This window comes from Corylus avellana, chromosome ca10 (assembly GCF_901000735.1).
Source record: "Corylus avellana chromosome ca10, CavTom2PMs-1.0".
Classification (NCBI taxonomy): domain Eukaryota; kingdom Viridiplantae; phylum Streptophyta; class Magnoliopsida; order Fagales; family Betulaceae; genus Corylus; species Corylus avellana.
Window position 1 is genome coordinate 20,225,855 of NC_081550.1, and position 24,160 is coordinate 20,250,014.

The 24,160-nt window shown below is 35.9% G+C and overlaps 1 protein-coding gene and 1 pseudogene across 1 annotated transcript; one reads left to right on the forward strand and one right to left on the reverse strand.

The window, feature by feature from the left end:
- Positions 1 to 297: 297 nt before the first annotated feature.
- Positions 298 to 2,802, reverse strand: LOC132163123 (cation/H(+) antiporter 3-like). The gene is made up of 2 exons (XM_059573317.1): positions 1,942 to 2,802; positions 298 to 1,404 (listed from the first exon to the last, which is right to left on the reverse strand). The coding sequence occupies exons 1-2, from the start codon at positions 2,800 to 2,802 to the stop codon at positions 298 to 300; spliced, it is 1,968 nt and encodes a 655-aa protein (XP_059429300.1).
- Positions 2,803 to 4,383: 1,581 nt separating this feature from the next.
- LOC132163125 (anthranilate synthase alpha subunit 2, chloroplastic-like) lies at positions 4,384 to 23,386 on the forward strand (annotated as a pseudogene).
- The last annotated feature ends 774 nt before the right edge of the window (positions 23,387 to 24,160 follow it).

The window sequence follows — 24,160 nt, forward strand, 5'->3', positions numbered from 1 at the left end:
ATTGGGTATAATTTTAGAGTAATGCTATTTAGTAGACTGCTATACAACTGTCATATAACTTGGATGACGGGGCCATGAAAAGTAGTCATTGATTTTTATTTTCTTTACAAGTGTTGATCCAATTTTATTTTTTTTCCTCATGGGAACATCATCAAACTATATGATATTCATATAACAGTCTACTAAATAATATTATTCATAATTTTATATATACACCCTGAGAAGATAAATGGATTGAGTTTCCTATTCGAGAAGGTTAGAAGGATATAAGAGCTATCCAGCTTCCCAAGTTGAGGACTAGGTCTTCTTTTGTTGTTGTTGCACCACAAAAACAGAAGTTGTGCTGTTAAGATTTAATGAGACAAGCAAGTCTCCCATAATTCCCAACTCTGGAAATTCACTCCATTCTGCAAGGCCGGATGTCTGCGAAGTCTCTACGTTATGCCGTCTACCAACAATAATAAGGTCATATTCATTCATCATACCTCGAACTATCAGTGCTGTTTGAGCCCCATCTTTCACAATTCTCTCTTGAAATATCACATATTCATTACCCACATTGTTAAGTTTAATATGATTTAGTATCTCATTGTCAAACAATTTGTCCAAGCGGGTATCGCCTTCAGTGTCAGATGCAACAAAGTGAACCACAGTCAGGGCAATTTTCGAGTGATTGGCCATGCGATTGGCAAAAGCCAATGCCTCTTGATCATCATTACCTCCTAAAAAGAACATAGCAACAGAACATAATGATTGTGATGAAACCATTTGGTGACCTAAATAACCACCGTCAACAAGAATCCCAATAGAGCAGGGGGCTAGTTCAAGCATATTGCAATTTAAGATTCTTACGGTATTGTCCTCTGATTCAATAGTACCATTAGTGGACCATTTTCGGTGGAACGGGAGTACTATGAGGGATGTAAGTTTGTCCAATCCAAGGATGCATATATCTTCATGCATGGATTGTAGTACTGAGATTGACGTGAAGATGTTTACTGATACAACACCTTGATTGTCTTGTTCAAAGTTATTGAAGGCGAGAATAACATTCTCAGAATATGAACTATTGGACACAATCTTTTTCTGCACTTGGTGGGAAATAAAAATAGGAGATGTTCGACCAATTAACTCGATAAGGTGAAGCACATAAACAGCAAGAGGCCTTTCTCTAGATGGGCACGAGACTTCAAGTAGTTTGATTACAGCAGCAATATTATCTGGCCTATGAATGCAAACAAGGATTCGGAGCTCCGTGTTGGCTCTGCAATGCATAATATCTCTTTTCTGGTAACCTGCATACCTTCTTGAAGGGTGGTACAAGAACTTCACTAGGAGTGGCACGAAAATTGCAATCACTAGGATGCAAACACATGACAAAGTGAACACTTGGTCTGTCATGACCTACGCTTAAGTAAACAAAATGTTAGAGAAAGATGACGTTGTTCAAGAAAACAATGTTTTTTACTATACTAAAGATTATGTGCTAGAAAATGTATTTTGCAATATAGTATGATATTTCAAGAAGATCAATATTTTCTTTCCTTCTTAATTCTAGTACTTTTGCTTAAAATACTTTTAACCATGAAATATCAACTCATCACATTTGGAATAAAAGATAATTTATTATAATGCTTTCTTCCTTTACTTTAAATCTCAATGTTGATTTTTCTTTAGGGTAAGTATTGTACGTTGAAAATTAAGTAAGAGGATAAGAAAGAAAAATCCAACATGCAATTTTCCTTTCACAATGCTAGGATATAGGGAAAAAGGACTGAACTGTAGGTTTGAATTAAAAATGATATATATTCACACCATAAAAAAAGAAGAAGAAGGCATCTATCTAATTAATGTCTATCATAGGCATACACAATGAAACCAAAAAGAAAAAGGTAATTTCATTTTCTAGTGAAAAAAAAAGGGGAGAAAAGAAATAATTACCTCAATATCGTTGAGAAATGAGTAGTATTCTAGTTGGGTTACACCTTTGAAACTCATTAAGAGAGCGAGTGCCAGAGCATCGTTTAATGGCATTTTGGCGTACAAAGGAGGAACCAAAGAACCCAACATTTTGGCCATAAAAATCAAAACAATGAGGATTCCGTTGAATGTCATGAAACTGTTATCGAATTTGATTAAACGCAAATCTGTTCTCATAGCACAAGTAGTCACGTAGAGTGGCAGAAACACATCTGAAATGAAGCAGTTGAACTTGTTGACAATGGTTGATCCTAAAGGCGGTCCATCTGGTATTGCCAAACCGAGAATGAAAGGTCCATAGAGTAAACTCTCACCAAAATAATTAGAAAGCAAGCTGAATCCAAGGATCATTAGCATGATGATATGAATGTATACGTCTCTAATAGGCCTGCCTTTCGGTGTTTGCCTGATTACCCAAAACATTGCTGGTCGAATTGCATATACAAGGACAACAATATAGATGATGATTGCTCCCAAATCTATAGCCGAGAACATAGTACCTTGCACCAGGTAATTTCTAATTAAGGAGCTACTAACGAGAGCCAACAAGGATAACATGTCGCATATCATTGTTGTAGATAGGCTTAATCGACCAAGTTCAGAATTTAGGATCTTGAGGTCCTCCAGAAGCAAAGCAAGGACTGGAAATGAAGTTATACAATGTGCTATTGTTATATATGGAAGTTGATATGATTCTTTTTTCAACCATAGCCTTCCAATTTTCACTTCGACTGACAACCCAATTAGCAAAGGCAACAACATGCTTGCAACACCAGTAAACAAGGTTTTTCTTCCATTTCTTTTTATCATTCCCATATCCATTTTCACCCCACTCACAAATAGAAAGAGTGTGTAACTAAGGAGTGACAAAATTCCTATTATTTCTTGACTCTTTATCGAGAACAAAACATTTTTGAATATTTTGAAGCGTCCTAGGAGAGATGGACCAAGGATTATGCCTACCTGGTTCACATAAAATCAAGACAACTGTTCAATTACAATAAATAGAATCTCCACCTCAACAATCTCATCAAATATGTAAATGTGTGATCATAACAAAAAAAAAAATTCTATTTATTAGACTGTTATATATACAACTGCCATACAATTGGTATGATGTGAAAAAAAAAAAAAAAAATTAATGTTTTTTTGGAGGAAACTTCACTTACCTCCCTGGATGTTCCATTACTTTTTCAATTGTACCTTGAAACTTTAAAAAGTTGTATTGTTGGGTCTCCTTGTTTGAAAACTTTATAATTTTCCCATACCGTTAGGATTTATGGTTAAATAAAACAGTTAATAAGTGAAATGTCCCTTATACCTCTGTAAAACTTATAATATTACAAAATAATCATAATTAAATACTTAATTTTTGGGGAAACTTCAAGACCCTCATGAACTTTCATTCGTCATGACACTATCCCCTCCAAGTTTAAAAACGCTCAATTAAGGGTATTGAACTTTCAATTTCTTCGAATTACCTTATTTCGTTAGTATTTTTCGTTAAATCATGTCAAAATACCCATTCATGTATATATATATTGCAAAGATGTTGCAAAAATATTGCAAATATGGTTTTTTTTTTTTTTTTTTAAAAGTCTAAATCTTTACAATTTTTTATTTTATTTTTGAGGAGAAACTTCGTGAGGTACTGTCAAAATGTGTAGAAGTTGGGGGGGGTGGGTTTGTGAAGTTTCTCCTATTTTTTATAATAAAAAATCATGGGTATTTTGAAAATATTTAACGGAAAATCCTAACCGAATGGGGTAATTGAAATCAATTGAAAGTTTAATCTTAACTGAGAGTTTTTTAACTTCAAGAATTACTTTCAAAATACATGAAAGTTCAGGGAGGGATTTCTGAAATTCTTGCAAATTTAAAAAATGAAAAGCATCCACCCACAACCAGCTTGGCCGTGGGCCGGGTCAATGTTCTATTTCTTTTTTGTCTTTTAGCTTTATTCATTAGGATTTAACGAAAAATCCTAATGGTCAAGTGACATTGTAAAGTTTTCAAACATGGTTTTGTGAAATTGCAACTTTTTAAGGTTTGAGGGCATATATAATTGCAAATGTAATAGAACAATAAGAGTAAGTGAAGTTTTTCCCATTTTTTACAAAGTCCTTTTTGATTTAAATTAAATACTGATTTTCACTATCACCTTATTTCAATTTTACGAAAGTCGTATAACAATTTACTAAATAACATTACTCATAAGAAAAACTAAGGGAGGAAGCAGAAGGAAGCAAGAGAGCACATACAATAAGTTGTGTGGTAAACCTGGGGATCCCATAACGCTTAAGAATGTAATAGGAGGCTTGGGTGAAGGTGAAAATGAGAACCATCTGCAGCTGAAGTAGTGGCAACGTATACGGCACAACCCCATAATGAATGTAGCGCCACATGCCTTCTGAATGGACCATCGTGGGAAGCCCAGTACATTCCTGTATGATCATCGTGTTGCTTGCATTATCATATGAGATTGTATAATCATCGGTTAGTGTTACTATCGAAGCCTCTCCTGCCATTTGCCTGTGTCTGCCTCTTTTTTTTGCTTTTTTCACACAAAGAAATTTGATCTCTCTCTTTCTCTCTCTCTCTCTCTCTCTATATATATATATATTAATATATATAGAGAAATGTACAAGGAAAGACCAGACAATAACGAACCTTAATATTTCCTGTTTTTAGGAGAGCATTGGCGGTTAAATTAGTTGTTCATCTTCAAGAGAAATGATCAACGTCCATCATCTTATGGTTTGTTGGAAAACAATGGGTTAATCAATAGGATGTCTTTCGTTAGCGAAAGAGGGAAGCAAAAAAAAAAAAAAAACATTTGGTCAACGTACATCTATCACCTTAATTATCGTTGTTAGTTGCTGATTACATTCTTTGACCATTTTACAATTGTTTATCCTGACCTGCTTAATTTTAGGGAAATTTTACATACCTTCTAACTACTTTCCAAACTTAAAAAATTTAAAACGTGGGTATTTGATGTTTTAGCTTATTTCAATTATTTCTTATTATTAGGGTTTGTTAGCTCAAACTATACTAATAAGTTAAACATCTCTTATACCATTGTAAAATTTATAAAATTAAAAAATTCACCCACATCACAAATTTTTAACTTCAATCTAGCGCTTTTCTTAAACAAATAGTATTAAAAAATTAGGAGAAACTTCCCTTATATATGCCTCTTGAACTACCACGTGTTTTGAAAAAACCTCCAAATTTTAAAAAGTTTCAATTTTACCCTTCGAACTTTCAATTTGAAACTTTCTTTGGATTAAAAATTTAGAAAATTGTTAAATATGAAGAGCTTGATGGGATGCTCTTTGGACTCCTAATGTTAAATTTAGAGAAATGTTAAATGTTAATACTTTCTTTGGACTAAAAACTTTTTGAAAGTTTTTCCAAACATACGAGCTTTTTAGATATTAAAAATACTTTTTAAGTTTTCTAACGCAATTCCAAACAGGCTTTGAATTGGCAAATGTCAAATCCTAGTCTTTATTTGATGAGAAAAAATAAAATAAAATTGGGTGCTGATCTCATAGGGTGAAAATTCAGTAGAATTAGTTGCAGCTTTTTGAGATTTGAAAAAAAAGAGATGTTACACGGACATGAGATAGGCAAAAGACGAAAACAATACATTTTTCTTTGAAAAAATATTAAGAATTGGATGATAATTTGACTAATCAGTATAATTTCCTTAAATACACATTGTAGAGCATGAGTTGACACCATTTCTTTTTTTATTTTTTGTATGTTCGGATAACAGGAGGGTTAAACTAGTGACATATACTGTCAGAATTGGTGACTTGTTTTCACAAGTCTTACCGTGGGGCCCAAAGCAGTATGACATCCCATGCTTTTGACTTATGTTTTCTCTCTCACACGTCCATTTTGGCTTCTCCATTCATTGAGCTTCTTCTAGAAGCTTTGTGAAAAGGCATTGTTGTTTTATTATTGAAGCCATTCGGTCATCAAGCATAGAGAGGCAGCAACTTTAGCAAGAAAAAGAGAGAAAGAAGAAAAGAAAGAGTTGCCGAGAGAGAGAGACTTGTATTGCAAAGAGAAGAAGAGATACACAATTTTTTCTTCATTTTGATCTCACTTTTGGAGTGCTGAAATACTTAGAGAATTTTAGAGAATATTTTATCTTTTGTATCTAATTCTCTTTTGAGTGAGATTGGAGTATATTGGGGTTTTTGGGTTTGAGTAGTTTTTGTTTGTACTACTCTTTATACTCCACTCTTTTGATAGTGAATTTCTCCTGGATCGTCTCCGCCAGTGGATGTAGGCTTGTTAAGCCGAACCACTTAAATCTTGGTGTCTTGTGTGGTTGTGTTAATTTTTTTATTCTGCACTTTTCTACTTCTTTGGTGATCTTGGATTTGAATTTGTCACAACATATACTTCATGAGGCGTGGCTCTCATCCGATTGATCCACCCCTTAAGGAAGCTTCCAAGAAGGGGAATTAGATTCTTCTATACCGATGCATATTCTCTGTTCACCTAACTCCAGTGCTTGCATACCGGTGCTTGGTGAAGGAAGATGATAGAGATGCTCCAAGCTTTCTGTTTGAATCGGTTGAGCCTGGTTTGGGGGGTTCCAGTATTGTGAGCACTTATAGTTCTGTTGTACTTTGTAAGTGTTATGCATCCACATGAGATGTGAATTATTTATGTTTCAGTTTAGGTGAAATATGTAGGTACACTCTTTCTTAACCAGGTGGATGGGTTGGTTACTTCAAATATGATACAGTGCGCTATGTGGAGAACAAAAAGTTGCCATTCTCTAGTGCCCCACCTGATGACAGGAACCTTCCTGATGTTCATCTTGGCCTTTACGTTGATGTGATTGTGTTCGTTCATGTGGAGAAGGTAGTTTTACTTTGGTCAAGGAGCTACTTTTTTTTTTTCATCAAACAGATCACTGGGTTTTTGCTTTGAATTTTGATTGCAATGGTTTGATGGTTTCTTTTGTGAATAATTGTATATATGAACATTTACACATATTTATGTTTGTTTTTAAATCGATAATCAAGTTAATTTTGTGGATATCAGAAAGGATATGTGATTCACTGGGTGCGGATGGATCAATATTCTTCTGCTGAAGAGGCCTTCAATGATAGATGGCATAAAGCGTCTAGATGCTTTAGTATCTTGAGTACATGATATAGTTTCGTGAGGAATCATTTTGTGTTCGCTTTCCATGCAACTCATTACATTTTTGTCTCTTATTAAGTTCAATTAAAAAGCGTATAGTTCAACTCTAAATTTGGTAGTTATTGGGGTGGGTAGTGTTCTAATAAACCTTTTAGGACGTTTGGGGTGGAGTTATGGAAGAATATGAGGAACGGTTGCTGCGGGGGGATGGGAGGGGGGGTTTCAAGTCATACCAGATTTGAGGTGGGAGATAGTTTCATGGTTAGATTCTAACATGATTAGGGGATATAGCTCTAGAAGAAGCCTTTCTAGCTTTTGTAGCGGCTCACTTGGAGTTTGTTGGTGGCACCAATCAGTGGAACGTAAATGTTTCTAGAGCAACTCATGATTGGGAAATTGATGTCTTTGCCTTGTTCTTCAAGGTGTCATATTCAGTTAGAATGAGATGGGAAGATGAAGACAAGCCTTGGTGGGCCCTCTCCAAAAGAGATTGTTCGATGTTAGATCCTTCTACAGTGCCCTGGGTTGTAATGATGTCTTTCTTTTTCTTTGAAAGAGTGTTTGGCGGACTAAGGTTCCTTTGAGGGTGTCATTTTTTGCTTAGATAGCGGCCGTGAGAAAGATCCTTACCATTGTGGTAGATAGGTGTATGTGTATGTGTATAAGGAATGTGAAGTCTATGGACCATCTTCTTCTCCACTATGAGGTTGCTTGTGCCTTATGGAATTTTATTTTTAGGCTGTTGTGGGTTATGCTTAGACAAGTTATTGACGTGTATGCTTGTTGGTGGACTATCGATAGCAATTAGAGTACTGTTGTGTGGAAGATGGTGCCTTCGTATCTTTTGTGGTGTCCATGGGCGAAAAAAAAAGACAAGTTTTAATTAAGGATTGTGAGAGGACTTTGAAGGAACTTAAGTTTTTGTTCTTCAATACTCTGTACCATTGGACAACTGCACTTATTTTTTCTTTGATGCTTAGTTATCATAATTTTATTTTATTTTTTATTTATTTATTTTTTTCTAGTTAGGTGTTTCTCTAGTATACTTGTTGTATACTTGAGGGTCCCTTTCGCTTTTAATGATATCGTGATTGCTTATCAATTTTATTTTATTTTTTTTTAATATCAATTTCAGCCCAAAGCTTCCTGTTGGTTCAATAGAGTTATGCACTAATATTGATGTAGGACGATATTTACCTTTATTTTCAGTAAAAACAAAAATAAAGAAAATATCAAAAATGATATTGGAACAGTGTCTGTTGATCAGAATATTACCCGTTATCGGACAATGAAAGTACAAAAGGAAAGATTGTCACGATTCCCACTGATTGTCAATTTTATATTAGGATTTTATTTTATTAGGACTTTATTTCCTTAATAGGGTTAGGTTTGCTTTAATTATTTTCCTTTCCTATTAGGATTAGGTTTACTTTCTCTACAAATATTTCTCTTCTATAAATAGGCTTGCTTATTATGTAAAAACTCAGAAAACTAATTGAATTATTATCAAATCAGAGAATTCTCTCAAATACTCTTCGAAGTTTTATCTTTCTTTTAATCTGTGTGCTTGTTTTTATCTTTTTTGGTACAGGACGAAGACGCTTCTCCTTACAGAATCAAAGACGCTGCTCTTTGATTAGTTACCTTAGTCTTCCGCTACGTCAGATATCTTCAGTCCTAAATTGGAAACGTAAAGCATGACAAGTGAGGAGTACAAAGAAGCAGTATTGCAGTCTAAAGACCATTGGGACCGGGCATAGAATTGGGCGTATATTCGAACTCTCATCCTTACATCTCCCCGCCACAGGCATCTCTGCTGCAGCCTCTTCATCATCACCATCTCTTACACTTTGGCATTCGCGTCTTGGTCATGCATCTGCCTCTCGCGTTCAATTTTTAGCTTCCAAGGGTTTGTTAGGTTCAGTTTCCAATAATTCTTTTGATTGTAGTTCATGTCAACTTGGTAAACAACCGGCTTTGCCATTTAATAATAGTGACTCTCATGCTACTGCTTCTTTTGATTTAATTCATTCTGATGTTTGGGGACCTTCTCTTGTTGCTAGTATGAGTGGCTCACGTTATTTTGTTATTTTTGTTGATGATTTCTCTCGTTACACTTGGGTGTTTTTAATGAAATCTCGTTCTGAATTATTGGATATTTATCGTACTTTTGCCAAAATGGTTGAAACCCAATTTTCAAAACCCATTAAAGTTTTTCGTTCTGATAATGCTTTAGAATATACTCAACATGATTTTCAAGCTATTCTAAAACATTATGGCACTATTTCTCACTTGTCGTGTCCAGGCACCTCACAACAAAATGGTCGAGCTGAACGTAAACTTAGGCACATTTTAGACACTGTCTGTGCTCTTCTCATTTCCACATCTGTTCCTACCCCGTTTTGGGGTGAAGCCACTCTCACAGCTGTCTACACAATCAATAGGTTGCCTACCCCTATCCTTGATAATTGCACTCCTCATGAGCGGTTGTTTGGCTCTATCCCTTCATATCATCATCTCCGTGTCTTTGGTTCTGCTTGTTTTGTTTTACTCCAGCCTCATGAGCGCACCAAACTTGAGCCTCGTTCTCGGTTGTGTTGTTTTCTTGGATATGGAGTGGAACACAAGGGCTACCGGTGTTATGATCCTGTGTCTCGTCGTCTTCGCATCTCCCGTCATGTAGTTTTTTGGGAGCATCGACTATTCCATGACGTCGGCAAATTTAGCATGCCATCATCCCCTCCCTTTACTACCCTTTTTGAGTTTCCTCTTTCTCCTACTCCCACCACCGATGTCTTGCCTGAGTCTCTCTCGCTAGAACTGCAGTCATCTGATGCCCTCGAAGCTGCTTCGCCTGTGTCCCCAAGTTCTTTGCCTGCGTCCCCAAGTTCTTCGCCTGCCTCCCCAGGTTCTGTTTCATCTGAGGATCCAGTCTGCACTCCATCACCTGACATTCGTCGATCCACCCGAGTAAGATCTCTTCCTTCCCATTTACAGGATTTTCATTGCTTTCATGCCTTAGCTACCTTGCACGAGCCTCACTCTTTTCGTGAGGCCTCCACTAACCCTCTTTGGCAGGTTGCGATGAAAGAGGAACTTGATGCTTTACACAAGAACAATACATGGGATCTGGTTGACTTACCTCTTGGAAAATCTGCGGTCGGGTGTAAGTGGGTTTACAAAATCAAGACTTGTTCTGATGGTACTATTGACAGGTACAAGGCTCGACTTGTGGCCAGAGGTTTTACTCAGGAATATGGTGTGGATTATGAGGAGACTTTTGCTCCAGTTGCTCGCCTCTCTTCTGTGCGTGCTCTGTTGGCTGTTGCAGCCTCTCAACATTGGTCACTTTGTCAAATGGATGCCAAAAATGCCTTCCTTAATGGTGATTTAAGTGAAGAAGTCTATATGCAGCCACCTTCTGGATTATCTCATCCTACAAACAAGGTTTGTCGTCTTTGTCGAGCTCTATATGGACTTAAGCAAGCACCTCGAGCATGGTTTGCTAAGTTTAGCACCACTATCTCTCGCCTTGGCTACTCCATCAGTTCTTATGATTCAGCCTTGTTTATTTGCCGCACAGACTGGGGTACCATACTTCTTCTACTATATGTTGATGACATGATTATCATTGGTATTCAAGAACTTAAATAGTTTCTCAGTCAGCACTTTGAGATGAAAGATCTTGGTCCTCTCAGCTATTTCTTGGTCTTGAGATCTCCTCTTCTTCTGTTTGTTATTATTTAACACAGGCCAAGTATATATCTGATCTGATTTCCCGGGCCAATCTCACAGACAGTAAGATTGTCGACACACCGATTGAGCTTAATACTCGTCTCACTCCTCATGATGGTGAGCCTCTTCACGATTTTACCTTATATCGGCATTTAGTTGGCAGTCTTGTTTATCTTACTGTCACTCGACCTGATATCTCTTATGCTGTCCATCAGGTGAGTCAATTTATGGCTGCTCCTCACTCCACTCATTTCTCAGCTGTCCTCGGCATTCTTCGGTACCTGAAGGGGACATTATTTCATGAGCTTTATTTCTCCTCTCAGTTTCCTCTACAGCTACATGCTTATATTGATGCTGATTGGGCGGGTGATCCGACAGATCGTCGCTCTACCACTGGTTACTGTTTCCTACTTGGCACCTCACTTATCTCTTGGCGAAGTAAGAAACAGACTGTTGTTGCTCGATCTAGCACAGAGGCAAAATATCGTGCTCTAGCTGACACTACCGCCGAGCTTCTTTGGTTGCGATGGCTGTTACAGGATATGGGTGTCTCTCTTTCTTCTGCTACTCCTGTATACTGTGACGGCAAGAGTGCTATTCAGATTGCTCATAATGATGTTTTTCATGAACGGACAAAACATATTGAGATTGATTGTCATTTTGTTCGTCATCATCTTCTTCAGGGCTCACTACAACTTCATTCTGTCACGTCCCGTGATCAGCTCGAAGACATCTTTACAAAGTCACATCCTCCAGGACGTTTTCGTGATCTTGTGTCCAACCTCAAGTTGGTCTCTCGCACTCCACCTTGAGCTTGTGGGGGGCTGTTAGATAATATTATGTTATTGTTATTTACTTTCTTTGGTATTTTAAGTTTACTAGGTTTACATTTCCTTATTCTATTAGGTCTGTATTATTCGCCTATATATAGGCCTCTTCAGTACATTATATTATGTGATTCAATATACAACCTTATTCTCAATAGTATTGAGTCAGCGTTTTGAGCGAAGAACATTTGCGGATCCATTTGAAGTCTATCGAGCTTTGAGAATCGTCAATCCTAGTCCCTACATGACCTATTTACAGGTTTTCTGGCTTTTCCTATCACATTTTGCTCGAAACGTAGATGCTAAAATTGAAGATATGACTTTTTCATCCATTTGTTCAGGCTAGAGGGTCTGTCTTGGTTGCATCAATTCCAGAAATTCTTACACGTGTGAAGAAGGTAGCTATTATATTAATCCAAGGAATTGCTGCACAATTGGTTTCATTTGCCTTTTGTTCTAGGTCTAGTAGCACATATATGACTTAGAAATCTAATTTCTCTACCTATTTTATTTTCCACAAATAGCATATCATTTGCATTAGCTTTAATAATATGGATGCAAATTTTTATTTTGTTGACACCGAAAGATCACTAATCGACCGCTTGCTTGTACGGTTAGAAGAGGGAAGACACCTAAAGAAGATTTAATGCTCGTAAAAGATCTTTTAAATGATGAAAAGCAATGTGCAGAGCACATTATGCTAGTTGACTTGGGGAGGAATGATGTTGGAAAGGTTTGTACTCTTTATTTTGTAGAGTGCAAAACTCTTCATTACATAGTTCACTTGTAGTTCACTTATATCCAATTACAGTCTCTAGGTGAGTGTCTTTTTTTTTTTTTTTTTTGAACAAATATGCCCTGTGGCTTACAAATTACAATGTTGGGCTTACAAAGGGACTCCACAAATGACATGGTAGTGACATGGCATTGCCACGTCAGTTTTTAAACACAATATACGGAAAATATGATAAATAGAATTTGAAATAGGAATGAAATAGTTTATAACATAATATATATATATATATATATATATATGTGTGTGTGTGTGTGTGTGTGTGTGTGTCACAAATACTATATTTATCAAAATTCATAAATATGTGTAAAGATTGATATATTAATAAAATAACATGTAGGCATTAGCATAAATAAACACACACAAACACAAACACAAACAAAAATACAAAAATAAAATTAAGTATCTAAAATTGCAGCACATTCTCTTTTAGAAACATAATGATCATTGCTTTCTTTGGTGTTGTAGCCCAAAAACCATTAATAATTACCAAAGTAGTTTTTACTTTCACTTTGACATGATTTATTAACATTCATTAAGCTAAGTTGTTTTTATAGCCACATATGTCGTGCCATGCATATTGCACACACTAGCAGAGGGACATGCCATTCGAATTCCCACGTGACACACTTTACTCATCTCCAAGCGTGTGAAAATTTCCCAACTTATGTTTGTTTTAAACGTAGAAGGAAAAATAAATGCAAAGAATATGTACGTGCACTTCGAGTACTCCCAACCCCATTGATCTCATATCTCTCATATTACTACCAAAAAGTCCTAATAATAAACTACCTATTTCCATCGGATATAATTTTAGAGTAATGCTATTTAGTAGACTGTTATACAACGGTTATATAATTTGGATGATGTGACAATGAAAATTAATAATTAATTTTTTGTACAAGTGCTGATTTTCAAGAGCACATTATCAAATTGTATGACAATAGTATAACAGTCTACTAAATAACATTACTCGTAATTTTATACATACACTATGAGAAGATGAATGTATATAGTTTCGTATTCACAAAGATTAGAATGATAAGAGCTCCAGATTCTCCAAGCAAGGACTAGGCCTTCTTTTGTTGTTGTTGCACCACAAAAATAGAAGTTCTGTTGTTAAGATTTAATGAGACAAGCAAGTCTCCCATAATCCCCAGCTCTGGAAATTCACTCCATTTCACAAGCCCAGATGTCTGAGGAGACTCTATGTTATGCTGTCTACCAACAATAATAAGGTCATATTTGTTCACCATATATCAAACTATCAATGCTGTCCGAGCCCGATCCTTCACCATCTCGTCTTGGAATATAACATATTCATTACCCACTTTGTTAAGTTAAAAATCATTCAGTATCTCATTATCAAACAATTTGTCCCAATTGGTATCATCTTCATTGCCAGAGGCAACAAAGTGAACAACCGTCAAGGTAATTTTCGAATGATTGGCCATGCGCTTGGCAAAAGCCAATGCCTCTCGATCATCATTACCTCCTAAGAAGAACATGGCAATAGAACATGGCGACTGTGATGAAACCATTAAGCGGCCTAAATGACCACAGTCGACAAGGACCCCAATAGAGCAGGGGGCTAGTTCAAGCACATTGCAATTTAAGGTCCTTATGGTATTGTCATCTGATTCAACAAAACCATTTGTGGACCATTTTCGGTGGAATGGGAGTACTATGAAGGATGTGAGTTTGTCCAATCCAAGGATGCATGTCTTCGTGCATGAACTTTAATACATAGACTGTTGTGAAGACGTTTACTGATACAACACCTTGATTGTCTTGTTGAAAGTGATTGAAGGCGATAATGACATTCTCTGAAGAAGAAATATTGGACACAATCTTTTTCTACAGTTGGTGGGAAATAAAAACAGGAGTGACTCCCAATTAATTGGATAAGGTGAAGTACATAAACAACAAGAGGCTTTTCTCTAGATGGGCACGAGACTTCAAGTGGTTTGGTTACAGTAGCAATGTTATCTGGCATGTGAATGCACACTAAGATTCGGAGCTCTGTGTTGACTTTGCAATGCATAATATCCCTTTTCTAGTAACCTGCATATCTTCTTGAAGGGTGGTACAAGAACTTCACGAGAAGTGGCGCGAATATTGCAGTCACTAGGATGCTAACACATGACAAAGCGAACACCTGGTCTGTCATGATCTGCACGTAAGTTAAAAAATGTTGGAGAAAACAATAGGTGACCTTGTTCAAGAAAACAAGGTTTTTTCCTACTAAAGATTATGTGCTAGAAAATGTATTTTGCAATATAGTATAATATTTCCAGAAGATCAATATTTTCTTTCGTTCTTAATTCTAGGACTTATGCTTAAAATACTTTTAACCATGAAATACCAACTCATCACATTTGGCTAAAAAGATAATTTACTATAATGCTTTCTTCCTTTTCTTTATATTTACATGTTGATTTTTCTTTTGGGTAAGCATTGTATGTTGAAAATTAAGTAAGGGGATAAAAAAGAAAAATCCAACATGCAATTTTCTTTTTGCTTTCTTTTTCCCTATCCTAGCAATGTGAAAGGAATGAACCATAAGTTTGAATTAAAAAGCATATATGTTGACACCATAAAAAGAAAAAAGAAAAAAGAAAAAGAAAAAAAGGCATCTATCTAATTAATGTATATCAGAGGCACCCACAATGAAACCAAAAAGAAAAAGGTAATTTCATTTTCTAGGGAAAAAAAAGGGAGAAAAGAGATAGTTACCTCAATATCTCTGAGATATGTATAGTATGAAAGTTGGGCTCTTCCTTTGCAACTCAATAAGAGAGCGAGTGCCGGAGCATCATTTAATGGCATTTTGGAGTACAAGGGAGGAATCAAAGAAGTCACTATTTTGACCACAAAAGTCAAAACAATGAGGCTTCCATTGACCGTCATGAATTTGTTATTGAATTTGATTAAACTCATATCAATCCTCATTGCACAAGTAGTCACGAAGAGTGGCAGAAACACATCAGAAATGAAGCAATTTAACTTATTGATAATGATTGATCCTAAGGGCAGTCCATCTGGTACTACCAAACCGAGAACGAAAGGTCCGAAGAGTAAAGTATGACCAAACAAATGAGAAAACAAGCTGGAGCCAAGCACCGGCCATTAGCATGATGGTATGAATATATGTGTCTTTGACAGGTCTGCCTTCCGGTGTCTACCTGATTACCCAAGACATCCATCACAAAAAAACAAGGTTTTGTGACATGGTTGTTTAGGGCATTTTTGGCCAAAAAAACGTCTCTATTGATTTCGCAACGCTTGATTAGGGGCACTTGGGACACGTTGGTTTTTATGGCGACTAGAATTTAAGTTTGAGATATTTTTTTACTAAAAAGTGCCTCGAAAATGGGACATTTAGAACAAAGCGCCCTTTTTAAAAAAGGGGGTGCTTAGTGGTGAAAAACGCCCCCTTTTAAGAAAGGAGGCGCTTACTAGGCAAACCTTCTTTTTTAGAATGAGGGCGCTTCCTAGGCAAGCGTCCCCTTTTTAGAATGAGGGCACTTCCAAGGCCCCCTTGCCTTGGAAGTGCCCTCATTCTAAAAATGGGGCGCTCAGTTGGGCAAGCGCCTCCTTTCATAAAAGGGGACGCTTGCGTGTAAAGCGCCCCTATTTCTATATGGGAGCGCTTCCACACCGCGAAGCGTCTCCAATAATTAATATATGGAGAAAATGTTTTTCCTATGCAATTCATATATATTTTTTATTTTTTCCTGATATACAATACGCAGTACAATATTGTATTGCATATTTTCTCCACAAATATTGGATTAATCCATATATATTTTCTCCATTCATCAATCTCATACAATCTTATACATATCTCATAATACATATCTAATCCATATATACAATCTCATATCTCATAAGACATCTAAATCTAAAATGATGATATCATAAACACAAAGTGTACTACATTTTAAAGAGTTAACAAAAATTGTACCATACATATGAAATAAAATATCCAAAACGATATCATAAACACAAAGTGTACCACCTCTTAAAAGAGTTTACAAAAATTGTATATTGCATATGAAATAAAATATATCAACGGATTCGCTTAGCATTTGGCGTCAAATACGAGGTCAAGTATACGTACGTCACTTAACGATTACCTGCAAATGATAAAACCAAAAGAAAATATTAAATTACAAACCTATATCTAAGTATTTTGAAAGTGCAAACCTATATATAACTAGATTATATTACAAGTGACTAAGATATGAAGATCTACCATACTTTGTGATGATCCACGATGGTCGCTTTTTACATCAGCTGCATGCTCATCTTCATTTGTTAATCCATTCTCACTTATATATAAATAGATGCAAATGTATATTATGCAATCATATATATGTTCTTAAGTCGACAGTAATGAATTGTGTTTGAGCAGCTAGTTCCCCTATAAAAAGATAAAAGATAAAGGAAGAACAACATAAAATAATTTTTATTGTGTTTAAGTTATATAAGCCAACATTAAAGGATAAAAAATAAGCTAACTGTTACGTGAATGCGTAACAGATCTAGTAACTCCGGTAGAAACGGGGAAGGAAGCAGGATCCTGCTTCTTATTCTTCCCTATATTTGCTAATTGAAACAACTAGCGGTAGGAAATTAGAGATTCTTGGGTCTCGTAACAAACACAAGGTTTGAGGATTAAAATTTGCATACTTTTATTGACTGATCATGCATTTAAATAGAAAGCTAACAAGACATAAAGTAGGAGTTGAACTCCTAATTACCTACTAGGATACGTGATCCTCTACCAAAGGGAGATAACTCCTTATCTAATAAATGATAACTCTTATTTGCTAGAAGATAAACACCTCTAACAATCAGAGTTTCATTCTTATCTAATTACTTGACATAAAATAAATAGAAAGCAATTAAACATAGATTCCTACTTTACTACTGCACGTCATATTCATAACACCAACATTAGAATTTCAAATTTTATGTTGTTCTTCCTTTATCTTTTATCCTTTATTGTGTTTAAGTTATTTTTATATAACTTAATATTTGAGCAGCTAGTTCCCCTATATAACTAAAAATAATTTTGGTGCGCCTGCTATCCAGGCACCCTTAAATAGCTGGCAGACGCCCCTAATTAAGGGTGCTTGGCTGGCAAGCGCGCTCCTAATTAAGGGTGTTTGCCAGCCAGGCGCCCTTAATTACAAACACCCTTAATTACAAACACCCTTAATTAAGGGCGCTTAAGTAGCAAGCGTCCCAAATTAAAGGCACTTGCCGGCCAGGAGCCCTTAATTAAGGGTGCTTGCCAGCCAAACGTTCTTAATTAAGGGTGCCTAGCTGGCAAGCCCCCCTAATTAAGGGTGCCTAGCTGGCAGGCCCCCCAAATTAAGGGTGCTTGCCAGCCAAGCGCACTTAATTAAGGACACCTAGCTGGCAGGCGCCCCTAATTAAGGGCGCCTGGCTGGCAGGCGCCCCTAACTAAGGGTGCCTAGATAGCAGGTGTCCCGAATTAAGGGCGCTTTTCAGCCAGCGCATTTAATTAACTAAATTGGGGACATGCCCTATTGGAATGTCCCGAATTAAGGGAACGTTTTTTGTACAGGCGTTGCTAATTTTATTTTGTGTCGTTTACACAATAAAACGTCCTTATAAGGGGATGTTTTATTAAAGCGCCTCTATTCCAAGTGTTAGTAAAACTTGTTTTTTTTGTAGTGATATTGCTGGTCGAATTACAAATGCAACGACGGTAATAAAGATCATGATTGCTCCTAAAGCTGCAAAGGCAAACATACTACCTTTCTCCCCGTTAAGTCTAATCAAGGTGGTGCTAATGAAAAGTAGCAAGGTTGAAATTTCGCTTACCAATCTTGCAGATAGGCTTAATCGACAAAGTTTAGAATTGAGGATCTTGAGGTCCTCAAGAAGCAAAGCAAGGACAGCAAATGAAGTCATACATTGTGCTGTCGTTACAAATGGAAGTCTATATGCTTCTTCCTTCTACCACAGTCTTCCAATTTTCACTTCGACAGACAACCCAATTAGCAAAGGCAACAACATGCTTGCAACATCGATAAACAAGGCTTTTCTTCCGTTTCTTTTTATCATTCCTATATCTGTTTTCACCCCACTCACAAAGAGAAAGAGTGCGTAACTAAGCAAAGACAGCATCCCTATTATTTCTTGGCTTTTAATTGAGAAGAAAATATTGTTGAATATTTTGAGGTTTCCGAAAAGATGGACCAAGGATTATGCCTACCTGGTTCACATAAAATCAAAACAATTATTCAAGTACAATAAATAGAATCTCCACCTCAACAATCTCATCAAATATGTAAATTTGTGATCATATGAAAAGAAAAATGTTATTTACTAGAATACTATACGCTGCCGTGCACACAATTCGAATGAAGTGGTAATAAAAATTAGGCATTAAGTTTTTGTAGGGAAACTTCACTTACTCCCTGATGCACTATTACTTTTGCAATTGCACCCTTAAATATTAATAAGTTGCAATGTTGGGTCACCATTAGGGGTGAGTAGGCGGTTTTATTAACCGTTTTTTAACCGCTAACAGCTAACCGTACTAGTCACTTTTAAAAGCGGTTAGTGGGTTTTTGAAAACTGCTTTTTTAAATATAAAATAGATTATATTTTTATTATATATAATTATATATAATATAGAAGTGCAAAACGACGTAGTAACAATTCGGCCCAATTTGTGGTATATAGCAAACTTTGATGCTAAAATGGCCCTAAAAAAGGCCAAAAAAAACAAAAAAAACAAAAACAAAAAACAAAGAACGTTTAAAGTGAGCCCAAAAAATCCCAATTCTCAAAATTGGCCCAAAAAACCCAAAAAGCAGTTAGGAAAAAAGCGGTTAACCGCTAATCGGCCAGTTAACCGCTTAACGGTTAGCGAAGGCGGTTGCGGTTAGCGGTTTTAACCATTAATCGCTAACCGCAACCACGTTCTTACCCCTAGTCACCATGTTTGAAAACTTTATAATGTTCTCCTATTGTTAGGATTTAGGGTTAAATCAAACGGTTAATATGTGAACTGTTTTTCATACGACTGTAAAACTTATAACATTAAAATTATTCTAACTAAATAATTAATTAATTTTTTTTTTTAAAAAAAAAGAAAATTAAAAATATAAAAAGCATGCACTTATAGCCATCTTGGCTGTGGGTCCATGTCAATTTTTTATTATTAAAAAAATAAAGTATTTTTTGTAGTTTGGCTTTATCTGTTAGGATTTATCGGAAAATACTAAAGAATGGGTGGCATTACAAAGTTCTCTATTGTGCATGCACTTATGAGTGTTGAGTGCTGCAATGAGAAAGTATAAAGAAAAATAGTAGTTAATATATCTAAATAGACTTAGAGCATGTTTGAGATTATGTTTGAGAAATAGAGCTTTTAAGTAAAAAAAAAAAAAAAACACTTTTTTGACAAAAGTTTAAAAATGAAGCTTTTACCAAAAGTGCGTTTTAGCAATTTTTAGAGTAAAAAAGTCAAGAAATACTTTTGAAATTTTTTACCAAACATGCCAACTTTTGGTTTAGCAAAACTTTTTAGGTATTAAAAGTATTTTTTTACTCTTCATAACGTAATCCCATATAGGCTCTCAAGCCCATTAGTTTAGGCTTTTGGACTAAAGTGAAGTTCAAATATGTATATTAATATAATGTTGGTAAAACTCTGCAACTGCTTATCTCTCCAAAAATTGGTATCAGAGCCATGGTTAGCTTCCTGGGAAAAGTGGCACCATTAAAAATGTAAAAAGACTCACAAGCGAAGGAGAGTTGAGCTAATGTGGAGGAGACTCACAAGTAAATGGGTGATTGTTATGAGTGCAATTGTGATCGAGTATTGAGTCTCACATGAGAAAGTATAAAGAAAAATAAGAAATGATAAACTCTCATACGAATGTCATATAACTATGATGACGTGACAATGAATATCTGCCATTGATTTTTATTTTTACCAGCCCTTATTGATCCAAAGAGTAATATATATTCACTGCCACATCATTATAGTTGTATGACAGTCGTATGAGAGTCTACTAAATAGCATTACTTAAAGAAAAAAAAAGTAGTTAATATATCTAAGTGGACCCAAGCTCATGAGCATAGGCTTTTGGGTTAGAGTAATGTCTAAGTATGTATATTAATGTATTATTGATAAAACCCTATTACCGCATATCTCCCCAATATTTTCAAACATGGTGACCCGACATTGCAACTTTTTAAGGTTTGAGGGCATAATTGCAAAAGTGATGGAACAACAGGGAGGGTAAGTGAAGTTTTTCCCATTTTTAACAAAGTCCTTGTTGATCTAAGGCTAATTTTCACTACCACCTTATCTCAATTTTATGGCAGTCGTATAACAGTTTTACTAAATAACATTACTCATAAGAAATACACAGCGATGAAGTGGAAGAGAGCCCAAACAATAAGGCCCTGTTTGGTTTGTGAAATAGACCCTTGGATTGAACTAGCTAACACTAGGTATAGTTAATCATTTGTTTGGTAACACTCTATTCCTGGGAATAGTCTATTCCCATGGGACTACTAATCTCATACACACAGGGTTAACTAAGCCACTAAAAAATGAGTGGCTTAGCTAATCCTTTCCTGTGGGATTAAAATTATCTTGTAAATTGCCAAAAAAAACCGCACCCTTCTCACACCCACGTCGCCTCTCTCAAATCGACTCTCTCAGTGCAAAACGATATCCGTCTCTCAAAGCGATCGACTCTCTCACTGCAACAATCTCTCTTCTCAACGCAAGGATCTCTCTCCCCCTCTCTTCTCTTCAACCTCTCTTCTCTGTTTCTTGGTTATTTCGTTATCTCTCTGTTTCTTGGATTTTTTTTTTTTTCTCTATACCCTTTCTCAATGTTTTTATTTTTTTTATTTTTTTATTTCTTTTGATTCTCTGTACCATTTCTCTTTGATTCTGTTTCTCCGTCTCTTTTTCTTAGTTTTTTTTTATTTTATTTTATTTTTTTATTTTTTTTATTATGGTTTTTGCTTTCTTTTGATTCTCTATACCGTTTCTCTTTGATTCTGCTTCTCAATCTCTCTGTTTTTTTTTTTTTTTTTTTTAATTTTTTGTATTTCTATATCGTTGATTTTTTTTATTCTGTTTCTCCGTCTCTCTTTCTCTGTACCGTTTCTTTCTTCTTCTTTTTTAATTTTTTTAATTTTTTAATTTTTTTTTTTTTTGATTTCTTTGATTGAGTTTGATTGACATTAGAATTTAAGATTGTGTTTGATTTTGTTTTCCCACCTGAGATATATATCCCATGTAATGATGTATATACATATTCAGCAATTTCTCTATATATATACAACATCAAAGCTTAAAATCATACACATAAAGCAATGTTGATTTTCCTTACTTGTAACCTAGAGACAAATGATAAAGAAAAAGTGCAAGCTGTATCCTCGCTAGCATAAATGTTGCAAAAAAAAAAAATAAAATAAAATAAAATAAAATTCTTAATAATATAAAGTGTATTTGTATTATAAGGGTATTTAAGGAAATTTAATCACAATACGATTCTATTCATCAATATATTGTATTGTACCAAACGAAGGAATAGGATTAACTAGTATATTCCAGCGTTACAACCAAACAAAAGAATAAGAATAGCTAATCTATTCCACACTTTTCTATTCCCAGTGGTAGCTAATCCTTTCCTAATGGATTAGACAATCCGCGAACCAAACAAGGCCTAAGTTGTGTGGTAAACTTGGGGACTCCATAACGCTTAAGAACGGAATGGGAGACTTGGGTGAGGGTGAAAATGAGAACCATCTGCAGCTGAAGTAGTGGCAATGTATACGGCACAATCCCATGATGAATGTAGTTCCGCATTCTTGTTGAATGGACTGTGGAGGGAATCTCAGTACATTCGACTATGGTGTTCATGCCGCTTGTATTAGCATATAACATTGTATGACGATCAGTCGAAGCCTCTCTTGCTATTTTCACTCAAAGAAATTTGATTTATATATATATATAGAGAGAGAGAGAGAGAGAGAGAGAAAGAGAGAGATGTACAACGAAAGACCAGGCAAGACCTTATGAAAAAAAAAAAAAAAAAACGGACCTTATTGCCTATTTTAGGAGTGTGAGTATTAGCACTATTGGCGGTTAAATTATTTGTTAATCTTCAAGAAATGATGAACATCCATCATCATTTGGTTTGTTGGAAAACATTGGGTCCAATCGGTTATCTTTCGTTAGCGAAGTAATACTAGAAGTCACTCTAAGAATGATGTGACTTTTAAAATCACATTTTAATCAAAATTTAATAATAATTGCAAATGGTGATTTTAGAAGCCACCTCATTTTTTGAGTGGCACAAAAGGGACACAAGAGTGACTTCTAGCATTATTCTAGTTAGCGCAAGCATGAAAACAAAACGATTAATTTTAGTAGTCCCTCTCGTATCACTTTTGTGTTCCTTAAAAAATGAGGTAGCTTTTAAAATTACAATTTGATCAAAATTTAATAATGACCAATCACAAGTCTAATGGTAATTTTAAGAGACACAATTCTTGGAGGGATACGAGAATGACACAAGAGTGGCTTCTAGTATTACTCAAACAAAACATTTGGTCAAGATTCTTTTAGAAATTGTCAACATCTATTGTTAGAACACATCATCCAGTAGTGCTGCCACGTGCTCCAGATGATCCTACATTGCAGCCACATGCCCCAATGCTGCGATGTGCTCCAGCAGTGCTGCCACGTGCTCCAGATGATCCTACATTGCAGCCACATGCCCCTGATGATGATTCGGCAACATATGTTCTCAAAGGAAAGGAAAGCAATGCTGTCACTCACAAGAAAAGAGAAACATAGCTGCCAAGGACACTGAGAAGGAAAGAAGAATATCACTGATATGTAATCTCCAGCTTGCCAAGATATACAAGGATTCAAGTCATTACTAAAGAATCTCAATGTAATTGGCAATCCCACTAATTCAGGGATGTGTCTTGTCTTGTACCATTTTATTCTATTGTCAACACTCTTGTATAAGGTGTATATAAACCTCACTGTATCAAAAAGACATCATTGAATGAAATAGCCTTTTGAGCTCTATATTGCTCATGTGTTTAAATTTTTATATGGTATCAGAGCACTTCATAGGAAAACTCCTTCGATCCTAAAAGCTTTTCCCATGGCTGAATCATCCACCACACCACCTGCATCATCTGTCACACCGCTTGCATCATCCATCAGTCCCACTACACCATCTGCATCATCCATCAGCCCTACCATACCACCTGCATCATTCATCAGTCTCACCCTTCCTAGCATCACCCAACACATCTCCACCAAACTTGATACCCCTTCAGATTACTTGAATTGGGTCTTACATTTCACACCAATTCTGAATGCTCATGATCTTATGGGGATTGTTGATGGCAGTGAGCCATGCCCTCCTAAGTACTTGAGTGATGAAGTTGTGGAAATAACCACAGTGGTAAACCCAACATATTCCATTTGGCAAAAGAAGGATCAATCCCTTCTTAGTTGGTTCAACACCACTCTGTCAGATCATGTTTTGTCCTTACTTTATGGACTAACCATGGCTAGACAAGTTTGGACCACTTTAGCCACTCGTTATGCCTC